The sequence below is a fragment of the Trichoplusia ni genome, chromosome 6, assembly GCF_003590095.1.
Source record: "Trichoplusia ni isolate ovarian cell line Hi5 chromosome 6, tn1, whole genome shotgun sequence".
NCBI classification, from domain to species: domain Eukaryota; kingdom Metazoa; phylum Arthropoda; class Insecta; order Lepidoptera; family Noctuidae; genus Trichoplusia; species Trichoplusia ni.
The window spans coordinates 14,151,662-14,171,668 of record NC_039483.1 but is presented as its reverse complement, the minus strand read 5'-3'; the positions used below and the strand labels follow the sequence as shown (position 1 = coordinate 14,171,668).

The 20,007-nt window shown below is 36.7% G+C and overlaps 1 protein-coding gene across 2 annotated transcripts in view; it reads right to left on the bottom strand.

The window, feature by feature from the left end:
* The window catches only part of LOC113495043, a 30,133-nt gene that overhangs the window by 1,520 nt on the left and 8,606 nt on the right, over nucleotides 1-20,007 (bottom strand). For both annotated transcript variants that reach the window (XM_026873618.1, XM_026873619.1), the window contains exons 2-13: nucleotides 11,597-11,689; nucleotides 6,753-6,894; nucleotides 4,446-4,586; nucleotides 3,957-4,125; nucleotides 3,429-3,543; nucleotides 3,072-3,188; nucleotides 2,593-2,788; nucleotides 2,159-2,324; nucleotides 1,558-1,675; nucleotides 1,267-1,387; nucleotides 795-971; nucleotides 564-651 (exon numbers count right to left, since the gene is read on the bottom strand). In XM_026873618.1, coding sequence (XP_026729419.1) covers nucleotides 564-651; nucleotides 795-971; nucleotides 1,267-1,387; nucleotides 1,558-1,675; nucleotides 2,159-2,324; nucleotides 2,593-2,788; nucleotides 3,072-3,188; nucleotides 3,429-3,543; nucleotides 3,957-4,125; nucleotides 4,446-4,586; nucleotides 6,753-6,894; nucleotides 11,597-11,663 — 1,617 coding nt within the window. In that variant the 5' untranslated portion in view covers nucleotides 11,664-11,689. The remainder of the gene's footprint in view (nucleotides 1-563; nucleotides 652-794; nucleotides 972-1,266; nucleotides 1,388-1,557; nucleotides 1,676-2,158; nucleotides 2,325-2,592; nucleotides 2,789-3,071; nucleotides 3,189-3,428; nucleotides 3,544-3,956; nucleotides 4,126-4,445; nucleotides 4,587-6,752; nucleotides 6,895-11,596; nucleotides 11,690-20,007) is intronic.

The window sequence follows — 20,007 nt, the reverse complement described above, 5'->3', positions numbered from 1 at the left end:
AATTCAACAGTTATGACTAAATATTATTTAAAGATGAACTTGCAAGATATTTCTGGTTTAGAAGATAATAGAATAAAATTATCTAAAACAACAATATTATGTAAAACAAAGTTCAAATGTACTACAAAGAAAAATATTATTATTACTTACAATGTAATTCGAACTGCAAAAACGAACAATTAAAAAAAAACAGAGGTGTCCGATTGAGTTTCGGGCTCGAACTCTAAAATTATTAAATTATATAAAAGGGTTGGCAAGAAATTGGAATTTAAATTTACAAAATTAAAAGCCAGCCCACTTAACAGGCATTAAGCTATGAGTGAGAATTAAGTTACTCTTAGAGGGACAAAATACTGTGCATCTTATCGTCGATAAGTCAAATCCACAAGCTTAGAGCCTAATCTATTTTTAAACGTAGTCCTTCTCTTCTAAAAATAAGCCTGCTTTTTCGGCCTTTAGAATACCTACCTACTAATTTCAGTAGGTTTATCTATCTTGGAAGCGTATATAAACAAACAGATATATTATCTCTTTTACAATAAGTAGGGGAAATTATTAGTTACCTGTTGAATTTCGCAGTCTCCGGGGTAAAGATGCATTTCGATGGATTCTTCAGACAATAGCTGGATTCCCTTCTTGCAGAATGAAGATCTGCCAAGAAAAAAAATGCTTATTTAATTTGTGTCTTTCGTTATCGTTCGTTCTTCATATTTTTAAAAGGCTACAGCTTACCTTATTTCTGTTTTTTTTTTTAATAACTTTAATAGGGTGAGTTTTTATTAAGTGTGACTTACGTCTTAGCAAAGCTGTCGGTGATGAGGAGCTTATGTATGTGGATGGACTTGGAACTTGCGCTCAACCATCCGGAGTAAGCTGCGTACTGGACAGTGGCTCTTAAAGGCACTCCCAACGCTGGGTGTGGGACTAACACCCGCGTAAAGCGAGCGCTGCCGTTCGTAATGTCCTCGCGTCTGTAAACAAAATATTTTTTTAAATTCAGAACATGTTCACATAAGGGTGACTTTCCTTAAGGACTAAAATGGAACTGTAGCAATAGATTTGGTATTAGAAGGACACCACAATGACTGGTGTTTGAATTAGGTTTTCGACGTGCCTCTTTCAACTTAGGTATCAGAAATTACCGTTTATACTCAATTATTGGGGGGGAAAAAATCGATCAGCTCCAAATCTTCTTCACGCCTTATTATTATTTCTGTTTAGAGACAATCTGTTCATAGTTTAAGTGAATGTTTTTTCAATACATACTTTGTCATTGGGAAGGACTCGTTGAGTCCGGAATCTCCGTGCAAGGTCAGCGTGACTCGGCCATAGTTCGCTTTCTCTCCCGTCGCACTGCCGGCCCAGACCGAAACGTGATACTGATGCGCTATACATTTTAAGGAACTTAAAGTTAAATGCTGCATATTATATTTCCAATGTAAATAAAAGAAAAATATTGTACTTTCCAGATATGATATAAGATAAATTCTGGTGAAAAAGTCCGACTTTAACCTATTTAAGAAATATTTATATTATTTTAGTATGTCTTGTGTTTACCACAAAAAGGTTCTTCCTCCCTCGTAAGTAAATACAGCTGACCACGTCCCAGGGATCTGTCAGCATAGTAACCCATGTTGCCGCAACGTCGTTCGCCGTCGCAAGGGAAGCATCGGCCCTGAATAATGGATAGAATTGATTTATTAGACAGCATTGGCAAATTTTATATGGGTCTCATCTATTAAGTTCAATTGACATCTGTTTAAAATTAAATGTTGGGCATTTTTCAAGTGCACAGCCGCTATTACGCTGTTTCTTTTTCAAAGTAAGGCGATAAAAGTAAAAGTACAAGTAAGATGTGCACGTGATTTGTGCAGTACGTGGTTAACCACAATTATCTAAACAAATTGGGTTATTGTTCTGCATACAATAACGCGACGATTTTTCTTTAAATTATTTCACAACCGCAAATGAGTTTCTAAATGTGTGAAAGATGATATCAAGGAAAGATTCAAATTGCGCAAATGGGTGTTTAGGGCTGTGTAACAGATGGCATTTGTCGTTGCAATAAAGACGCAAGAAAATAACGAGCCATCTTCAAGCCGATGTCTTACTGTATTGACATTTGACAACAATTACCTAATTGTACCGTAAAACGTACCTCTAAGAAGGTGTCATAATCCGCGCAAGGAAAAGCAGGGAAGTGACACTTGGGTGAGACAGAATCGGTGAAGAACTTGTACGCTCGCCTGTGGTTGCAAAGAGACCGGCCCTCGGGGGATGCGGCTGCCCAAGGTAGGACGAAGTCAGATACTGCGCCGACGAATCTAAAACGTGTGAAAAAAGTGTTGATTACAATTTTTAAATAAGACCTCTTTAATTGAAATGCTTTGAACATTTTGAGTTTACATCCTGAAGAAATCTTAATTATATGAATTGAATAAAATTTCGACAACACATCAAGTCAGCTTATAGTTGTTGCTTATCCCAGAGTAATGTCATCATTAATCTGGATTTATGAACAAACCTAAAACTTTCAACATTTTCAAATAAGTGTTTGAGTCTTTTAAGGTAAGGATGAAAGGTGAAACTTACAAATTAGAGCACCCATGTTGCACCCGTCCTCCATTCGGATAGAAGTCTACATGTCCCAGCGGCTGAGCAGCCCCCAGGCCGCCGAGTATGAGAGTTTCACCGTTAGAGTGAATAACATCAACGAATTTTGCATCAGAGCGGTCCAAGCGAGCGCGGGGATCCTGAAACTCGAACAGTGGTCCGGCTGGATCTAATCCTGTAAGATTACGAACAATGGTAAGTAAATTAATCGATAACATATTAAGGACATAAATATGAGGTTTGTTCAGTATTAATCGTTTCGATGCCGAGAGCAAATATAAAAAAGAATTGCAAAACATAAAAATATTATGATAGCTCTTACCATCTAGATTGTGATGGGGATACAAGTGCGACAAGTTAATACTGTTTTGCTGGACAAAAATATGTGAACTAGAAATATAGGTAAATAATAATATAAAATATATAAATAAAATAATAAAAAATTCCTGTATACCAACCTGTTATTCGACTAATATTTCTCAATTCAGAGCCCGCAAACCCAGCAACATGAGCTCCTAAACTGAAACCGATGAGATGGACATCCTCGAACCGCAAATCTATATGCTTGGCGAAACCTGAAAACATAATAACAAATATTTACTTATTTATAATTGTCATAAAAACAGATCGTTCAAAAGCAGAAGTTCTTTTCCGGTTTTCGTCCGCATAGCTGTTTAGGCTTCCCTACGAAACTAAGCAAATATCTATCAACAGTTACCACATATATACAATATCTATATTTATACCTACATGTTTGCAATTACATAATGTTAAACGCGCATCGTTTAGTGTAATGGTCCTCTGACCTCAATTACCTTGCAACAACATTGCCAGCTGCTTGCCAACAAGCCTTGTGTTCGCGGCTGCCCTCAAATAGTTTGGCATTGTAGCACCTCCCTCCCAATCCACGCAAACGACATTACATTCTTCCTGCAAGACAAACGAGTTGTATTATGTTTAGTGATAATGATAGTGAAAAACAAGAGATTGTGTTACGTAATAACTATCTACTCATTATAAAGTAATTTGTAGAGATCTGTCGTTCACGTGTGTGTTTAAGTTAGTTTTTTTTTATTATGACATTAAGTTAAGGTAGCAATTTAGATGTCTTCGTTGAATATTTTAGTAGTATCTTATGTACTTGAAATCTAGCCATTAACTATTTGTTTTCGGTCTTGCTCCTCTGGTTTAACCTTCTGAGCGTCATTTTTTACAACTTTTAGGATATATGGTGATAACAAGAAGATATTTTTTGTCTTAATCCAACTTAATCCAACGCTTTGTTACATAAATATCCCATGTTAAAATATAAGGATGATTATAAAGAGTATATTAGAACTAACCACGGCCATCAAAGCGGACCTCATTTCGTAGACCCAGACGTTGTCACAGTTGGAGCCGAAGCCGTGGACGATGACCCGCGTCGGCCGGTTGGGCTCAAAGGCCCGCGCCGCCCAGCCCCACGCCGCCGACATGTTGCTCGCTGATACGGCAAGCAGAGGCTGGTCTCCTCTGGAAATATTAATAAATTATGCTTAAGATGATTTATGTACTTTAGACTACTTGCAGATGAATATACAGGGCCCACCACTGACTTCTAAAATCAGAATAACTCTAATCAGTATCACTGTTGCGGTAAGGGGAAACAGCTCTACACCGTCATGATTCCATATTTAAAATCCTTTAAGAAGTGGCGCCCAACCCTTGGAAATATAAAATTATCGAGCTAGGCTTACCTATATGCTCTACTCTAAAGTCTTGTCGAGTAATTTCTTTAAATGTATTTTTTATATTTTGTCAAAAATTAGAAGTAACATATGTTACAAGCTTACCGGCTGACAGTGGAGTACAGGAGGAAGTGCGTGCCGACCTCCTGCGGCGGGCTGGGCAGTGTCTCCAGGTACGCAAATGGCCCAGCATCCTCGAAACATCCAAACTCTCCGTAGCACACACTGCCTTGCGACCTCTTACTCCTGAGGACGATAACAATAAGGCCAAGAATGTAGAGACGTAAAATGTCGGTTCAAACATTTCTTGAAATTAATGACGGTAAACTTATTAATTTTACAGACCGTTGAACGTAGATAGACTTACTGGTATGTAGATCTGAATTTACATTCTCAAAAGAGAAATCAATATGAGTTTTGCCGTATACTTCAAATAGGAAGACAATCCGTATGTAACTAGGTAAATACGAATTGTTCACAGCCGTGCAAAATGTGGTATAGGTCGCCGGACATGTATACAAAGACTATATGACATATATGTTAGTGTTCAAGGCAATAAATATTTACATATGTTAGAGATTATAGCTGTGCGTAAAATCTAGCAAATGCTTGTGAACAATGCTCATTTGACCGAAGAGACGAGGTTAAAATATGTTTGTATGTTATTGTCGTAAACAAAAGCGTGTTCGGCAGCAAGAGTTTGAAACGATCGACGCCTGTTTGTTACAGGCTTTTCGCAAATACTAGAGGTCTTCACTCAGGTCAGTTAGCTCGTAGCTGCGCTACTTGTACTGTACCTACAGTCTCGCCTTAAAATACCCTATAACATACTCTCGTTCGGTAATTTTATTAATCATCTACTTGCTTATATTAAATGTAGGTCTTTGAAAGTCTCCACACAAACAAAAACTAAGTAATTCGGTCAATAATTCAACACTCATGTGTTATGATAACAACAGCTCATTAATTAATATGGATGCTAGAAAGTCTTTTATAGTAGAGTCAATACGGATGGACTGTATAAAAACTATTGAGTTTACTTTAGTCTTATTTCACTAGGCATTGCAACCGTGTTTTGTTATCCACGTATCTCACTAGAGAAGGGAATTTGCACGATAGAAACTTCATTACAATGTAGTCAAAGGAGAAAGTTAACCCGCCGCCATTACTGAAACATTCGTATCTTTAAAGTGTAGTGTTTTGAACAAATACTTATTTAACTCCTTAATTCACTAATTTACAGTGTTTCTTTTGGATAAATAGGAACTGATATATCCAAAACAAACACTGGCACACATCAATGACCAAATAGGTTTATTAAAACTTTTTGGAGCGATAAAAAAAACACAGAAAAAAAAGACATCAAGCCTTATGATGCTGGCATTTCTATCTTTGTTATTTTCATTACGAATGTAAAAGTGTAAATAAGAAACCGCAATAATAATGAAAGAAATTACGTACGCATTGTGTGCGACATACATCGCGTTACATAACCTCTAAAATATTTCACACAACAGAAACAAAGCGATGTGAAGAAAAACAAAAAGTATATATTTCAAACTTTTGTTGTCTTTGTTATACTGAGCTCATAATTTTGGCAAAGATGTTTTTCCCTCGCAGTAGCTACTATATGTTACGTGTAACTGAAAGTTACTGTTTACGCAATGACTATCGGAAATACCTATATTGCCTATATTACCTATATATATTGGAAATACCTATAAATGCCTTAATTTTGACAAATTAAACAGCATTATCAAGCTACCTTTACTTGAGAGGTTCTGCGAGGGCTTTACTCCTAGTACTCCTACTTCTTTGGTATTTGCTTCTCGTGTTCGTATAGATTGAAAAAAATGCAAAGAAGGACGCTAAAGCTTATTAAAAAATCAATTTGATCTTAACTACTTTATATTAAACTAGCTGACCCAGCAAACGTTGTTTTGCCGAATATTTTTTTTTTCTAGTTGTATGTATTTTTAATGCCACATTATAAAAGAAATAAAAAGAAACAATTTCGTCCAAAAAATATTTTTTTTTACTGTGAGCAACCCTTATCCCTTAAGGGTAAGAAAAATAGATGTTGTTCTATTCTCAGACCTACCCAATATGTAAACAATATCATAAAAATCGGTTAAGCCGTTTCAGAGGAGTACGGTAACTAACATCGTGACATGGGAATTTTATATATTAGAAGAAGATATAATTTAATGTTTAATGATAAAATGACGATCTCCATTTAATGTTACAACAAAGTCTGTAGGTGCAATTATTTATTATTATATCCCTACTACATATTCATTTATTCACCTCATCAGTTGTACTTATATTAGACCCTGAATTGCGGTACGAAATAGTTTAAATATCTTCTTATTATAACATGCTAGTCAATATACTGGGCAGTTCTAAAGTTACCTGGTTCTCGCTCTTTTCATCTCCCATTCTCTCATGGACTCTTTGACTGCCTCCAGAAGCTCGATATCTCGTTTCTCGTCCTCGGCCTCCTGCGCCGCCGTGGCCGGCCGCCCTGCTCCCCGCCATGATTCTAACTCAGCATCTGTGGCCAAAATAATGTTTGACGTCACGTATTCGTACACCATAAATAATCAGCATTGAAAAAATCGTTAAAATATAAGGGTCAATTGAAGAGTGTCTGAAAATATGGAAACCTGTTATTAATTTGCTTATCATATAAAAATCTGACCTCGGATTTAGTGCAGCGTGCATTGTGATATAAATATTTATTTAATGTTAATGTACAGAATTTTCTGGTCATAAGTAACTGTTGCTATATACCTTGTATCAAGGCATGTTTGCGTAAACGGATACTGTTTCGGTTGGTTTGAAACTGCTATATACTCCTGCCAACAAACGAATATTGGTCAACAAATATTCAACGACCCTAATTGTATGTTTAACAAATGTTTATCCACCATACTCGTTTCTTGGTATAATCTTGAGTGTTTTGCAGCGCATTTTAACAAGGAGCGAAAGGCAGTTCGCCGTCAGGTAACCTGAATGCAGGCAGTTGTCTCCGGGTGAACGACTGTCACCACTTTTTGCTGCTCAATGTGGCCTTGATCTGTCGACCGTTGTAGGGCAGTATGTAGCTCGAATGCGAGACCTACTATGGACGAAAGTAAGCCACTCCCAGCCTCGAGCACCATGGGAAATTCAACAGTCTACTTTGTACAATAGTAATGTCAATTCGTTGTACAGGTCGAAACACTTAAGCATAGTGTACCACGGCGTTTGCATGACACGTGAAAATCTATACAGCAAACTGGGTCAAAGTCAAGGATAAATCATCAAAGACTTTCCCGGTCTATGCAATTTGTAAACTAACTTAATTGTACTTGAAAATCGTTAATGTTTTGTTGAGAGCAACAGCAGTGGTGTATAAAACGTTTTCAATTATTTATATTATAATGGTTGGGTCGATGTCATTATTTGCAAGTAACAGACCATGGATAAATTGTAACTGTAATTTTATTGTCAGTCTAGAATTACGTAAATTGTGAGCATTTGGTTCATTTTGATGTCGTTATTTTATTACAAACTCCTATTGTAAATCTATTAAATGCATTTGAGGCTGCGTCGTGGCTTACGAAAATGTTACAGGTAGTTTGTTTGCATATTGCGTATTTTTTATTTATTTATTTATTAAAAATCTCCCTTACTTCTATCATTACAGGAACTTAAAATCCTAATGCGATAGTGAGGTCTCTTTATACATTACTTACTTATTATATATACACTAAATATGGGTTAAAAAACTAACTACTAACTAAATACTTATAATAACAGTAATAACTAACAGTACTTAAAATGTAAAAAAAACAACAACCTTATAGCCTATTCTAGTCTACATTATAACATAAAAAGAACAATAGTACTTTTGCGAATTCACTCGAGTAGCAAGTCAATACATCAATCTTGACGTGAAGAGCGTTAATAACCCGTACTGCGCGGGTTAATGGTGACTTAGCGAGCAGGTTAGTCCTGGCAACCGGCACTGCCAGTAGCGGCGGGCGGTGCCGCCTCCACACGTAGCGGTCCGGGACACACAGACTCAGGTTCTTCAGTACTCCTGGGTTATGCTCAATACCCCTAAGCAACCTAACCAGATAGGAAACAAGTGCAAATTCCCTTCGCACCCTCAGTTGGTTGTACCCGACCATACCGAGCACAAACAGCGTAGGGTAAATCAACGGGTAAAGCGGATATACCCCATATAATTTTTTATATAAGTGGCGCGTGAACTTGTTCTGTACGCGTTCCAGCATTAGCGAGTACTTGGCCTCATGCGGATCCCATATGACTGCACTATGTTCTAGATGACTTCTGACAAGTGCGTCATACAGGACCCTGACTGTAGCTATGTTAGTGAAGTGCCTCGTCTGCCTCAGAACAAATCCCAAATTTCTGAAAGCCGTTTTACAGATCGACGTAATATGCTCTCGAAAAGACAAGTCATGAGTGACAGTAACTCCTAGATCCCTTACTTTAGAGACACGTTGCATGGGCGAGGCGTCCACTACGTACTCGTGTATAAAGGGGCACGCGCGCGCGTAAAACTCATTAAGGAGCACTTCGACACATTGAAGAAAAGCTTGTTATTCTGACTCCATTCAACCACCCTATCTATATCCTCCTGCAATCTTTCGCAATCGAATTTACTTTTAACCTCCAGCAGCAACTTGAGGTCATCCGCAAATAATAAGCAAGTGCCATGTTTGACGACTTCCGGCAAATCGTTTACCATTATGATGAATTCCAGAGGCCCTAAATTGCTGCCTTGACTCACTCCGGACCAGGTATAGTATGGGTCTGATTCGCACCCATTATAATCTACGTACTGCTGTCTATCCCGCATGTAACTGGCAAAGAAGTGCAATAGATGTGATGTGCAGCCGACTTCTGCGAGCTTCTTTAATAAGATATCATTATCAACAGTGTCGAAAGCTTTTTTAAAATCAAAGTAAACAGCGTCCACTTGCACACCAGCATCTACCGCAGGCACCACCTGCGTCATAAAGTTCAGTAGATTAGTGGCAGTACTGCGCGCCGGCCGAAAACCGTGCTGCGCGTCCACTAATTGGCTGCGTATTTGCTCTTGCATACTGCGCTGTATAGCAGACTCAAACACCTTGGCTGGCGTCGACAGTACTGCCACCGGTCTATAACTAGTTATATCCGACCCTGCCCTACCTTTGGGTACCGGAATTACCCGCGTGATCTTCCATTGAGAGGGGAACGTCATAGAACTAAGACACCTATTAAAAATATACAATAGCGGTTCCGCGAGAACACGACCACAATCCCTAAAAAGAAATGCCGGCATACCGTCTGGGCCCGCTGAACGCTTCGGTTTCAGGCGCTCGAGCGCACCTCTAACGTCCTCCAGACTCAGTGCGTTAAGTTGTACGCGCGCACTGTTGGCTCCTCCCGCCGCGGCCGCCGCCTGGGCGTCTAACTGCGGTGGCTGATCACTGTACACCGATTGAAAAAAAGTCGCAAACTGCTTAGCACACTCGTCATCTGATAAATGCACATTATCTTTGATAATAGTTTTCTTGGCTATCGTACCTTTTTTAGATTTTACGTATTGCCAGAATGATTTTGGATCTTTAGCGAACTGACACTGTATTTTATGTTGATGTAGTTTGTGAGCCGTTTCTATAGATTTTTTAACAAGCGATCTGTATTTAGAATATTCTTGATAGTCATTGCTAAGTTTAGTTGCTTTAAATATCTTGTGAAGTCTAGCTTTAGTTCTTAAGTCTTTTATTATTTCGCTCGTGTACCATTCCGGATAAATATAACGAGATCTTAAACTAGGTTTTTTCCTAGGAACGCAGTCATCCAAAATATCATAAAGAGTACTGTAAAATAAATCCAAAATTGCTTTTAAATCATTCATCTCGTACATGCTCGTCCAATCAATAGAAGTTAACTCTGAATACAGCAATTCATAATCCGCTTTGTAAAAGTTCCACTGCGGTCTAATATTACGTGCACCCGATCCGCTAGCGGAGGAAACAGCGCGATCGTAGGGGCCAGCCGCGCTCACCCGCGGCACGCGGACCGCGAGCGGCGGGTGACACGCGTCGACCGGCACGAGCGACGCGTCCGCCGCCCCCACCGACAACTCGCCGAAAAAACCTGTATTTAAAACCAAATCCAGCTGCCTGTTTAAACAATTATTTACAGTATTACTTTGAGTGAATTCGCAAAAAGACACGAAACATTCATAATAATTAGTTACATTCGAAGGACACGAATATAAATTAAAATCGCCTATCACAACAATTTCTTTATACCTAGTACACAGTTTTTCAATTATACTAAACAAAATCAAATAGTCGTTCTCTGTACTACCGGGTGGAATGTAAATTACCGAACACAAAAATAAAAACCTATTATTTAAGTAAACCGTTGCACAAACCATTTCAAAAACGCAGCTGTTTATCGATACGTCGGTGACGTGTACTTGCCGCAGCTCGAACCGGTGTGTGGCCACTAAAAACGCGCCTCCCTGTTTTCGACCATCCGCTCGATCACAACGCAGTATTTGATATCCAGGTGGGATAATTTCGAGATCATTAATAGAATCATTGCAACCAGATTCCGTGATTGCATATAAGTCAAAATTCAAAGAATTTATGTTGTTTCTGAACTCGTCCATCTTTGTGCGGAGACCACGTACGTTTTGATAGTATATATCGATACTATTCATTTTGTGCTCTTTTCGATGACTTGCGAAACCAAATCCACTCATTAAATTCAACATTCGTCGGCCAAAACTCCGCTTGATTTAATTTATCAAAACATTGTTCTGACAGTCCGATGACAAACGACGAGTAATCCCGCTCCGTTTTATGCTTGATACTTACTTATTTTAAAGATATAAGTAAGCTAAAATCTTTAGTAATGTACGTGATCTTAATATGGACTCACGTTGTCAGTACCGTTAATTTTTTGTCATTTTCGATAACAATTGAAAAATCATAAATTATTACTTAAGTAATAATAGTAATATTTGTTATTACGTCATGTTGCTAAAATTGAGATAAATTAAGTCTTCATAATTAGAAAGCCCAGACGCCAATTAAGCATAGACGATTGTAGAGTCTTATCCCTCCTGCGGCTGTTGAACCCAAACTGATATTTTCATTCTGTGTTAATATTGATACAAAAATTTATTAAAGCCAAACCCTAACAACTAAATGAAGGTCTGATGTAAAAGATTGACTTACATTTGGCTACGACCAGCGTCAGTGCAGTGAGCAGTAACGCGATCGAGCGGCAGGCGTGCGCCGCCATCCATGCGGCCCGGCATTCACGACCGCCTGCGGACAAAACACGGTCACACTGAAAAATATACTTCTAGAAAAACATAACACGCAATGAAGTATGAAACTTATCAGTCGGTAATATTTTGACATTGATAGAAACAAATTTAGGAGTTGTTAGTGTAAATTATTTGCTAAATTAATTAATAGATACAACTACCAACAAAAGTTCCTAAACACTTCCAAAATCCCATCGATTAATAGCTGCGGATGTGAGCTACAGTGAGCAATAAAAGTTTATGAATGTTTTTACAACACATACACACTAAAATGTTATTAATGAGGCTACGAAAGAAAAGAAATAAATCATCAGAATTCAACTGAAATTAGCTAACTAATAATGTTGACGGCATTGATCATTTATGGCAGTAAGCAAATTTGACTGTATCGACTTTCGATGAGCAAAGTCACATTTATTGTGTGGTTGATGCTACACTTTTTTCTAGACGTGCATTCGTACGTTGAACGTACCTTTTTTTTTGGAAATTGCATTTTCAAACTTCCATTTCAGTTTTATTTTAACGTCATTAAGTATGTAAATGTACCAAAATTCAATTATGGCTGCAAGGATAGGCGAGTGGTTGAGGTCACCTCGCCAAACCCATTATGCGCGTCGATCCCCGCGTATTACAGACTTTTGTGCGATCCACAAATGCTTCTTGTTCCGAGTCTGGGTGTCTTTGTGTATACAGTGACACCTAATATGGAAATTGTGTAATATGTGGTCATGTTGTATCTATAGTACATATTACTAATGTACGGTCGTACCTTTGTATAAGTTGTTTATATTTTCATAGTTCCGTCCTGCCAGGTCAACTTAACAAGCGAGGTCTTGCGCAACGAACGCCTAAGTTTTTTTATTTAGCGAAACTGTTAGATAACAAAGACAGAAACAAATACAATAAAAAGAAAATAACTTAAAAGTAAGTTTTATTTTTCATTTATATAAATAAATAAGGTATCTAAGTTTAGAATCGTAACAATCAAGTCACATAGACGGAACACCCCACGTAGGGCCCCAATTAAAATATCGTTAAGCTCCCATTTTCCATATCTTTAACCACTCCTTTATCGTTACAACAGCATGTAAAAAGGTCGCTTATCCTCAGACTAAACTTTGTCCCGTATCTATGTAACTGTATATTGTAACTGTTGTTTAATACATGACAGTCATACAACCTTCTTTATAACTTATCATATAATGCAATAACTTTAATCAACTTATTACTTGAATCACGAGAAAAACAGGAAAGTAATAAAAACAAGACTTGTTAAACGCAACAAATTGATTACCATAACAAGGGTCAACCTTCGTGCACGCCGATGTAATTACTTTGTATTAAATGCATTAATTAACAGGATCTTATCCATACACGACAGTTCGTAGACTTTTTAAGGTGCTAACAACCGCATGACAATAGTATATTGTTAGACAATAGGACGTCAAAGATCCCGCGTCTTTTAGTCACTACTAATTATATCATTAACGACGGTTTCCTAGTTCTTGAATAGTTCTCATGCGTTTTGTTCTCGCACAATAGTTACGACACAATGTTGTGTTTTGTTTCTATGAATGCTAAAAGGGGTAGTGGCGTGAATAGAATGACAAATTTTGGAACACGTGTACACTTTTATCAAGGTTCTTCCTCCCTTATTGATTTGATGACAATTTCGATTTCAAACAAATGCACAAGAACATTAAAATGTAGTTAATGTATTAGTTCTAATTAAAAAGTTGTAGGTACCTATATCTCTTTATGTAAATTCATGGCTTAAGTGATACAAAAGCTTTGTAGCTTCATTGAACCCACTGTTAATGTATAAAAGGAAGTACGTAAGGTAGTGTTCGTTTGAGGCCCACCGGCACCGGCTATAGTAACCGGTACGACAGTATAACACCATTAGTCATAAAAAAAAAGTTGACTGCCTCGAAATTCACTGAGGAGACATGTAGAGGCCTCGTGTAACGGTAATGTCACAGGATTGTAACTATTTTATGGATTTTCATCTTATTAAAGTGTGATTTAGTTGATTCGTTTGTGGCTTTCTGAATTCAACGTTGGCCTAACAGTACCTGAGAATAAATTGCCTACTGAAAGTAATATTGACGGTAATTTGCCGGTTATATTAATGGAAACAGGATATTAACCATTCAACAAACTGCTAATTAGTTTCAGGGGTCAAACTTTGTAAAATATTGTAATTAACCCTCGACCGCGCATTAAGTTTTCTTTAAGTCGTTATCAAGATCATAGCTAAGCTAAGTATATGCTTTATACATCCAGCGTTTATAAGCCGTGAGAATAAAACTTTCAAATCTGACAGATAAGTGATTTCGCTGTGTAATCGAATGTTGGCCATGCAGTGACCCATGGCCTACCAACATTACCAACATGTTGGCCGAAGCTATTGACCTGAAACTGTTCGGCAATCATGTCCTAATTTCACAGTCGGCTGCATTCAAACTCACGACAAACTGGAATAATAACGAGTAACTGCATTCGTGTAATTTGAGTAAATGTATTGAATTGCTTTACTGTTCCATTATCATACTTTTAGTTTTTGATACACTTTTTCAAGGCGTTCTTATATTGCTCGCGGTTGTATCGGATTCCAATCCGATTTTTTACTCTAGAGACTATGCCACTTGATTTCACAGATAAGTGTTAGAGGCTCACTTCCTCCTTGGTAGGATGTTTTACAGCCGACTGAACCTGAATTTGAAATAAATTGAATTCAAGGAGCCTGTCATATCGATATCGACTAACACAAACATCAGTCACTGATGAATGCAGTCGAATAAGAAAAAGTAAATACTCTTTCATCAGCCTTTGAATCGGAATGGGATTCTAAAAGAATGGCTCGCATGCAGCGGGAGGGGTGGGGTAACAAACGTATTCTCTGCGTTTGGCAAGTTCATTGACCGCCACCCCTCTCCATCAGTGACGTTGTCTCTCCGTCACTAACCTGAACTATTTGAAGACATTAAATTGTTAGCCTCGATAACTTGGCACCTTCGTGTCGAATTAATGTCATTCACATGCACTTACAATAGCACGCATGCGAACAATTGAAAATAAAACATGTAGGCATTAATGAACTTCGAATAACACAGAATTTTAATGTTGCTCTATATCATGCAAGTCATGCGATTCTTAGAGCTACTCTACAGTACCCGAGTATTTTTCAAATACAGACATCTACTGAAAAGGTTACGACCTCCACACCCTCAATTAGACAAACTTGATTAGGTCATTAAATATTTATAGTTATTCTACAGCGACGCTTTCTAGGCGACTTTTGGAGAGCTTTTTGCTTTATCTCTCAGAAATAGAGAGCAGTGCCATACTGGGACGAGCTCTACTTTGGCTAGTCTTCACTTACACGAAAGCAGAGGAATTAAAAGAATTCCTCTCTTCAACTGTTTCGTGTGAATATGCCTCTCGTGAAAGAGTTATAAATTAATGTCTGCCATGGTTATTATCCAGTCTGCGGTATTAATGTGGCGTCTGCTATTCGGTATGCATGCGTGAACACGAATGTTAGCTTTAAGTGAAAGAATTGTTGCTCTAAGTTCTGGGTACATTAGAAAATCTATAATATTCCTTTGTCAGGGTTGAACTATTAAGGTCAGTTCGTGGTTAAGACTGACGGTCATTATAAGGGTAATTGTGAGCGTGGGAAGTGAGCTGCAGTGATAAAAATAAAATTTCACCGGTTTGAAAGTTAAGGTACAGTATACATTCATAGAAATAAACTAAATGATACAAAAGTCATTCAAGTGGCATTGAAATTGAAAAATAGACGAATAATTGAATTGAGCGATTGTGTTCTACAGTTCATTGTGTATGTTTAAAAAACGAGGAAAATGGCTTCAATGAAATGATTTAAATTCACTGGCTTTTATGAAAAGAACGAATCTAATTTAGAAACCTGTTCATTTCTCAGATCAAATTAATTCAGCCGTTTCGTTTTCTTTCACTAATTAATAGATAGAACCTACAGTTATTGCTAGTGAAATCGAGTTTTCGTAAAGAAAGGTTTCTATTTTAAATCGACTAGAACAACTTTATTACCCACTCAGAGATAAAATGAAAAGCGAACTGAATGACAGGCGAGACTAGAACGCTGATGATTGATGAAAACGGTACATGCTTTCCTTAACTTAGGGTACAAACGAAAGCTCTAAGCTAATAAAAGGAAAAAAAGGTTCTTAAAGATACGGGGAAAACCCTTGTTAATGGAAGTTCAGGATTCCATCCCAAACTTTTATTTTATTCAGGTTAGGACAAATATTGCGATGGAAATCTACTATCGATTGTTTTATAAATGGGTAGTAGATATTATATGTATCTTGTATTTTATCCTGTTGAGCTAATAAACAAGAATGCCTCTTGCATACTCATAATGAATATAACAATTTTAAAATTGACTTGTGATCGAAAACGTAAATCACAATACGTTCTTAAATAGCGGATATTCGTATTATAGAGATTAAACTCTATTTACTGTTCTATTTTTTAGGATGGATTCAGATTGATTTATGAGAAGGTCAGGCTTAGAGGCAATTAATAAATTATTATTTCAGTTATATTGATTAATAGACATTAGTTGCTAACATCCAACACGTAGGTATACGCACGCTAGACCGGCCATTCCTTCCGTGTGCTAATAGGCGATAATCCGACATAATTTGCCTTTGCTTCATTCGGAATACGCAACGACATAATCACACTGAAGTGTTGTCATCCGTTAACTAGGAAATTACCAAACAAATGAGTCTTTCGTCTATTGTGTTACACCTACAGAAACGTTAAGCAAAAATATTGTAAAGGTTGAAATAATAAAGACAAACAACAAAATGGTTGAAGCAAGGCCACGTGTGTACCTATTTAAAGTCATTTTAATTTAGCTTAGTGTTAGAAGGTTAGTCAACATGTTTCTCAATGTAATGAGATTTGTACGAACGACAAAATAAATGCAAAACGCTAACAACTTTTACATAATCGAGTAACTTAGTATCAGAACAATTGTTTCTTTGTATTGTTCGATTCGAGACTAATAAGTGTTACAGTCGTTACCGATACGGAAACGTTTTGTCGCTAAGTAAATAGTCCTGGTAATAGACATTCTAATCACAGTGATATAATGGTCTGCTAAATAAATAAACGATGGTTACGTCATTCAGCACCGGTACTTTAACTAAAATACATTTTGAAGAAACCGTAAAATCAGGGTGTTAGTGTTTCTCGTAGCAAACTCTTTGTATTTAAAATGTTTAATGAGAGAGCGGTGCTTAGCATTTGAATGATGTGGCGTGAAATATCGACGCCGGACGGTTATGTAAATCGAACACAGCTGAGACTTTCTTCTGTTTGTCAGCCGACAATTAGCGTGGGGCGTCGCATCGGAAACGGTTAAAACATTGATGTGAAAACTGTCTGCCTTTGTGGACCGATAATGCTGATTTACTTGCGATTGTTTGTGTGAACGTCTGTGATACTTTTCATTGAAAATGTAGAGTCGCTTCTTTATTAGCTCTTTAAGTTAACAATGCTACTTGTAGGAGGGTTATCTTTGTGAGAAGTCTTATTTTTTTGTGTAGACATAAGCTGTAAAGCGAACTATTTATTTGTTTCTCACGTTTCTTCTCTTGTGATGTTCTGTTGTTGCATTAAAAGGAAGTTTTATGGTCTTAAGAGGTTTTTTGAATATTAACACTATTGTATAACAGAAGTGGATTGTAGGCAGAGTATTTTTACTTAAACCAGAAATCTAAAAAGCCTATAATTTAGGGAACACCGTCCAAACTTTCCAAAGTGTAAAGAGAAGAGTTCTTGTTTAATATGCGACGCTATGCCATGACCGAAATTAAAAATTAAATTTATATTTACCTGAGCAAATTTATGAAAAATATTTCGTTTTAACAAACATCTGCAGCCTGGTTTGAAGAAATTAAAAATATTAAGTGAATAGTCAGACGTATATTTTCTTGAAATGTTTAAATTTATAATTTTCAATTTGTATTTTGATGCAACTTTTATGTTAAGTAGTTAATAAAATATCTACATATGAATAACAATGATTTAGCCTTAACTATGACCTGACCTGGCATGCTTAATTATGAATTCATAAGAGTATATCTGATTCGAATAAAAAATAAAACTGCAGCGTATAAGTAAGTTTGCAAGATTTACCATAATTTCACCGCAAAGAAAGAAATAATTTTTGCAACATTTTAGTCAACATAAAGATAAATAACAAGTTCGTTACAATCAATGTAAGTAGTACGTACAATGGATAGTACAAGTCGTAGTTGTTTTAAAAATGTTTTCATCGTAAAATTTGTTAAGCTAAAAAACAATATAATAAACATCTCAACTTAACTACGAAAAGAAAACTTTCCGATTTGTACCAAACGACTTAAATAAATAGATAACAAATTGTATTTTAAGAACTATAGCTGAGAGTTCTAAGTTAGCCCTTCAAGCGGTGTTTAGAGGTCTAACCCTGACCGGCTGTCTTGACCATAATAGCTTCTATTACCATTGTAGGTATTCAAGCTTAAATTGAGCAAATCAGTTCTGTACTATACCATGTTTAGTTTATAAATATTAGCAAAGCTAATATTTATAAACTAAACATGGTAATAATCATGAAAGACAAAACTCGTAGTTTAGATATTTTTCCCATTATCAGTCACGTGAGCATTCAAAGCTAATCAGTCATTCACAAAAAAAAAACAGTGATAAATAGAGAAAAACTTGCATAGATAATGAAAGAATTTAGTCACACGATCCACTTTGAAGCAACTGATTAGTTTCTACCCACGCCTCGAAATTAAAAGGTCATGCATAAGCGATCATGTCGAACAAAACGAATGAACACAGACTTGGGATAGTGACCGGTGGCGCGGCGTGGACTTATCACAACTTTCACTCAAATACATCTCGCCACGACCTCGAGCCAGTTCGGACACAGCCACACAATCAAAACATTCGATATCATCACAAGGATCAAAATACAACGCTGTGTTAGTACGCGAGAGTGGTATCATTATCAAACGAACGTGGTTATGGTCTTTGCACGACTCGATTTAATCACACGATTTAAGCTTTTCGAGTGCTGGCCATTCCTTAGTTTCAATTAGTGAAAGTCGAAAGACCGATGCATACGGCATTGACACAATACATGAGTGCACTTTTAATTCTCTCTCAGTCTGTCTGATTTTAGTGTATTTACAAGAAGTTAGTGGTAAGGTACATATGATAAAGCTTATTATATTACAAGGTAGCACATAAAGACCGGCATGGTTTATACATACAATATTGACGTCAAAGTTCTTTGTTCCAACTCTACTTTCTACATTTAAATATGTTAAGTAGATACTGTAAAGAAGACATAACAAAATCACAATAATCTAGTCAGTACGTACATACAAAAGCTGTAAGTGTTCCACAGTGTATTAAATGAAGTAAAATGCACTTCTTTTTATTAAGCATATAAAGAGATGTATCCTAACTAAATGAAAAAAAAAAACAAAATAATTATTGACGCTACGCTACGCAGTAACGTCATTCTCTAGACATAAATTCAATCTCCTTGATTATTCTTCGAAGCTAATAAGCGTTCTACGAGTAAAAAGGCAGAGTTGTCCATAAAAAAATGATGCACCCTCAGGCATTTATAAAATTGACTAATTTCTGAAAACTTCTAAGCTTCCAAAATGATTCCTGCATTATCAGAAAGAGTTAAAGATTGCACACTTGGTGGCCTCTTTATAGGTAATTCTCAACATGCATTGATGGTATAAATAGCGGTGGTGAATAACTTAATGAAATGATTGGGTATTGAGATAATTATGTCAAGGTTTAATTATGTTTATTAGAACCAGTGCCCGGAACGCACGTCAACTTTTGTTATTCTAGGTAATCTATACTTGCAATAAAATAGGTGTTCAATTGCATTTTGGTCATTATCTACTATGATGTTACTTGAAGTGTGCTAAGTCATGTATAATGAAGAAATCTTCAAATGTAAGCAAAAAAACTTTAATCTTGTTTATCTGTCAAGTGCAGTTTGGCAAGTTTGAATCTTTCCATTTACACATGGTTTCCGTTTTACTGGTCTGGTTTTTAATTGATTACCTATGCTTCACAATATTCTTACATTAATTATAATTATTGGTAAAATGGAATGTGACATGTTCATGTTTTTCATTGCCGTTTAAACCTTTTTGTATATATTTTATAAATATATTTTCTTAAATAATTAACCCTTGGAACTAAAGCTCTCCTTTCTAATTCTTATTCCGA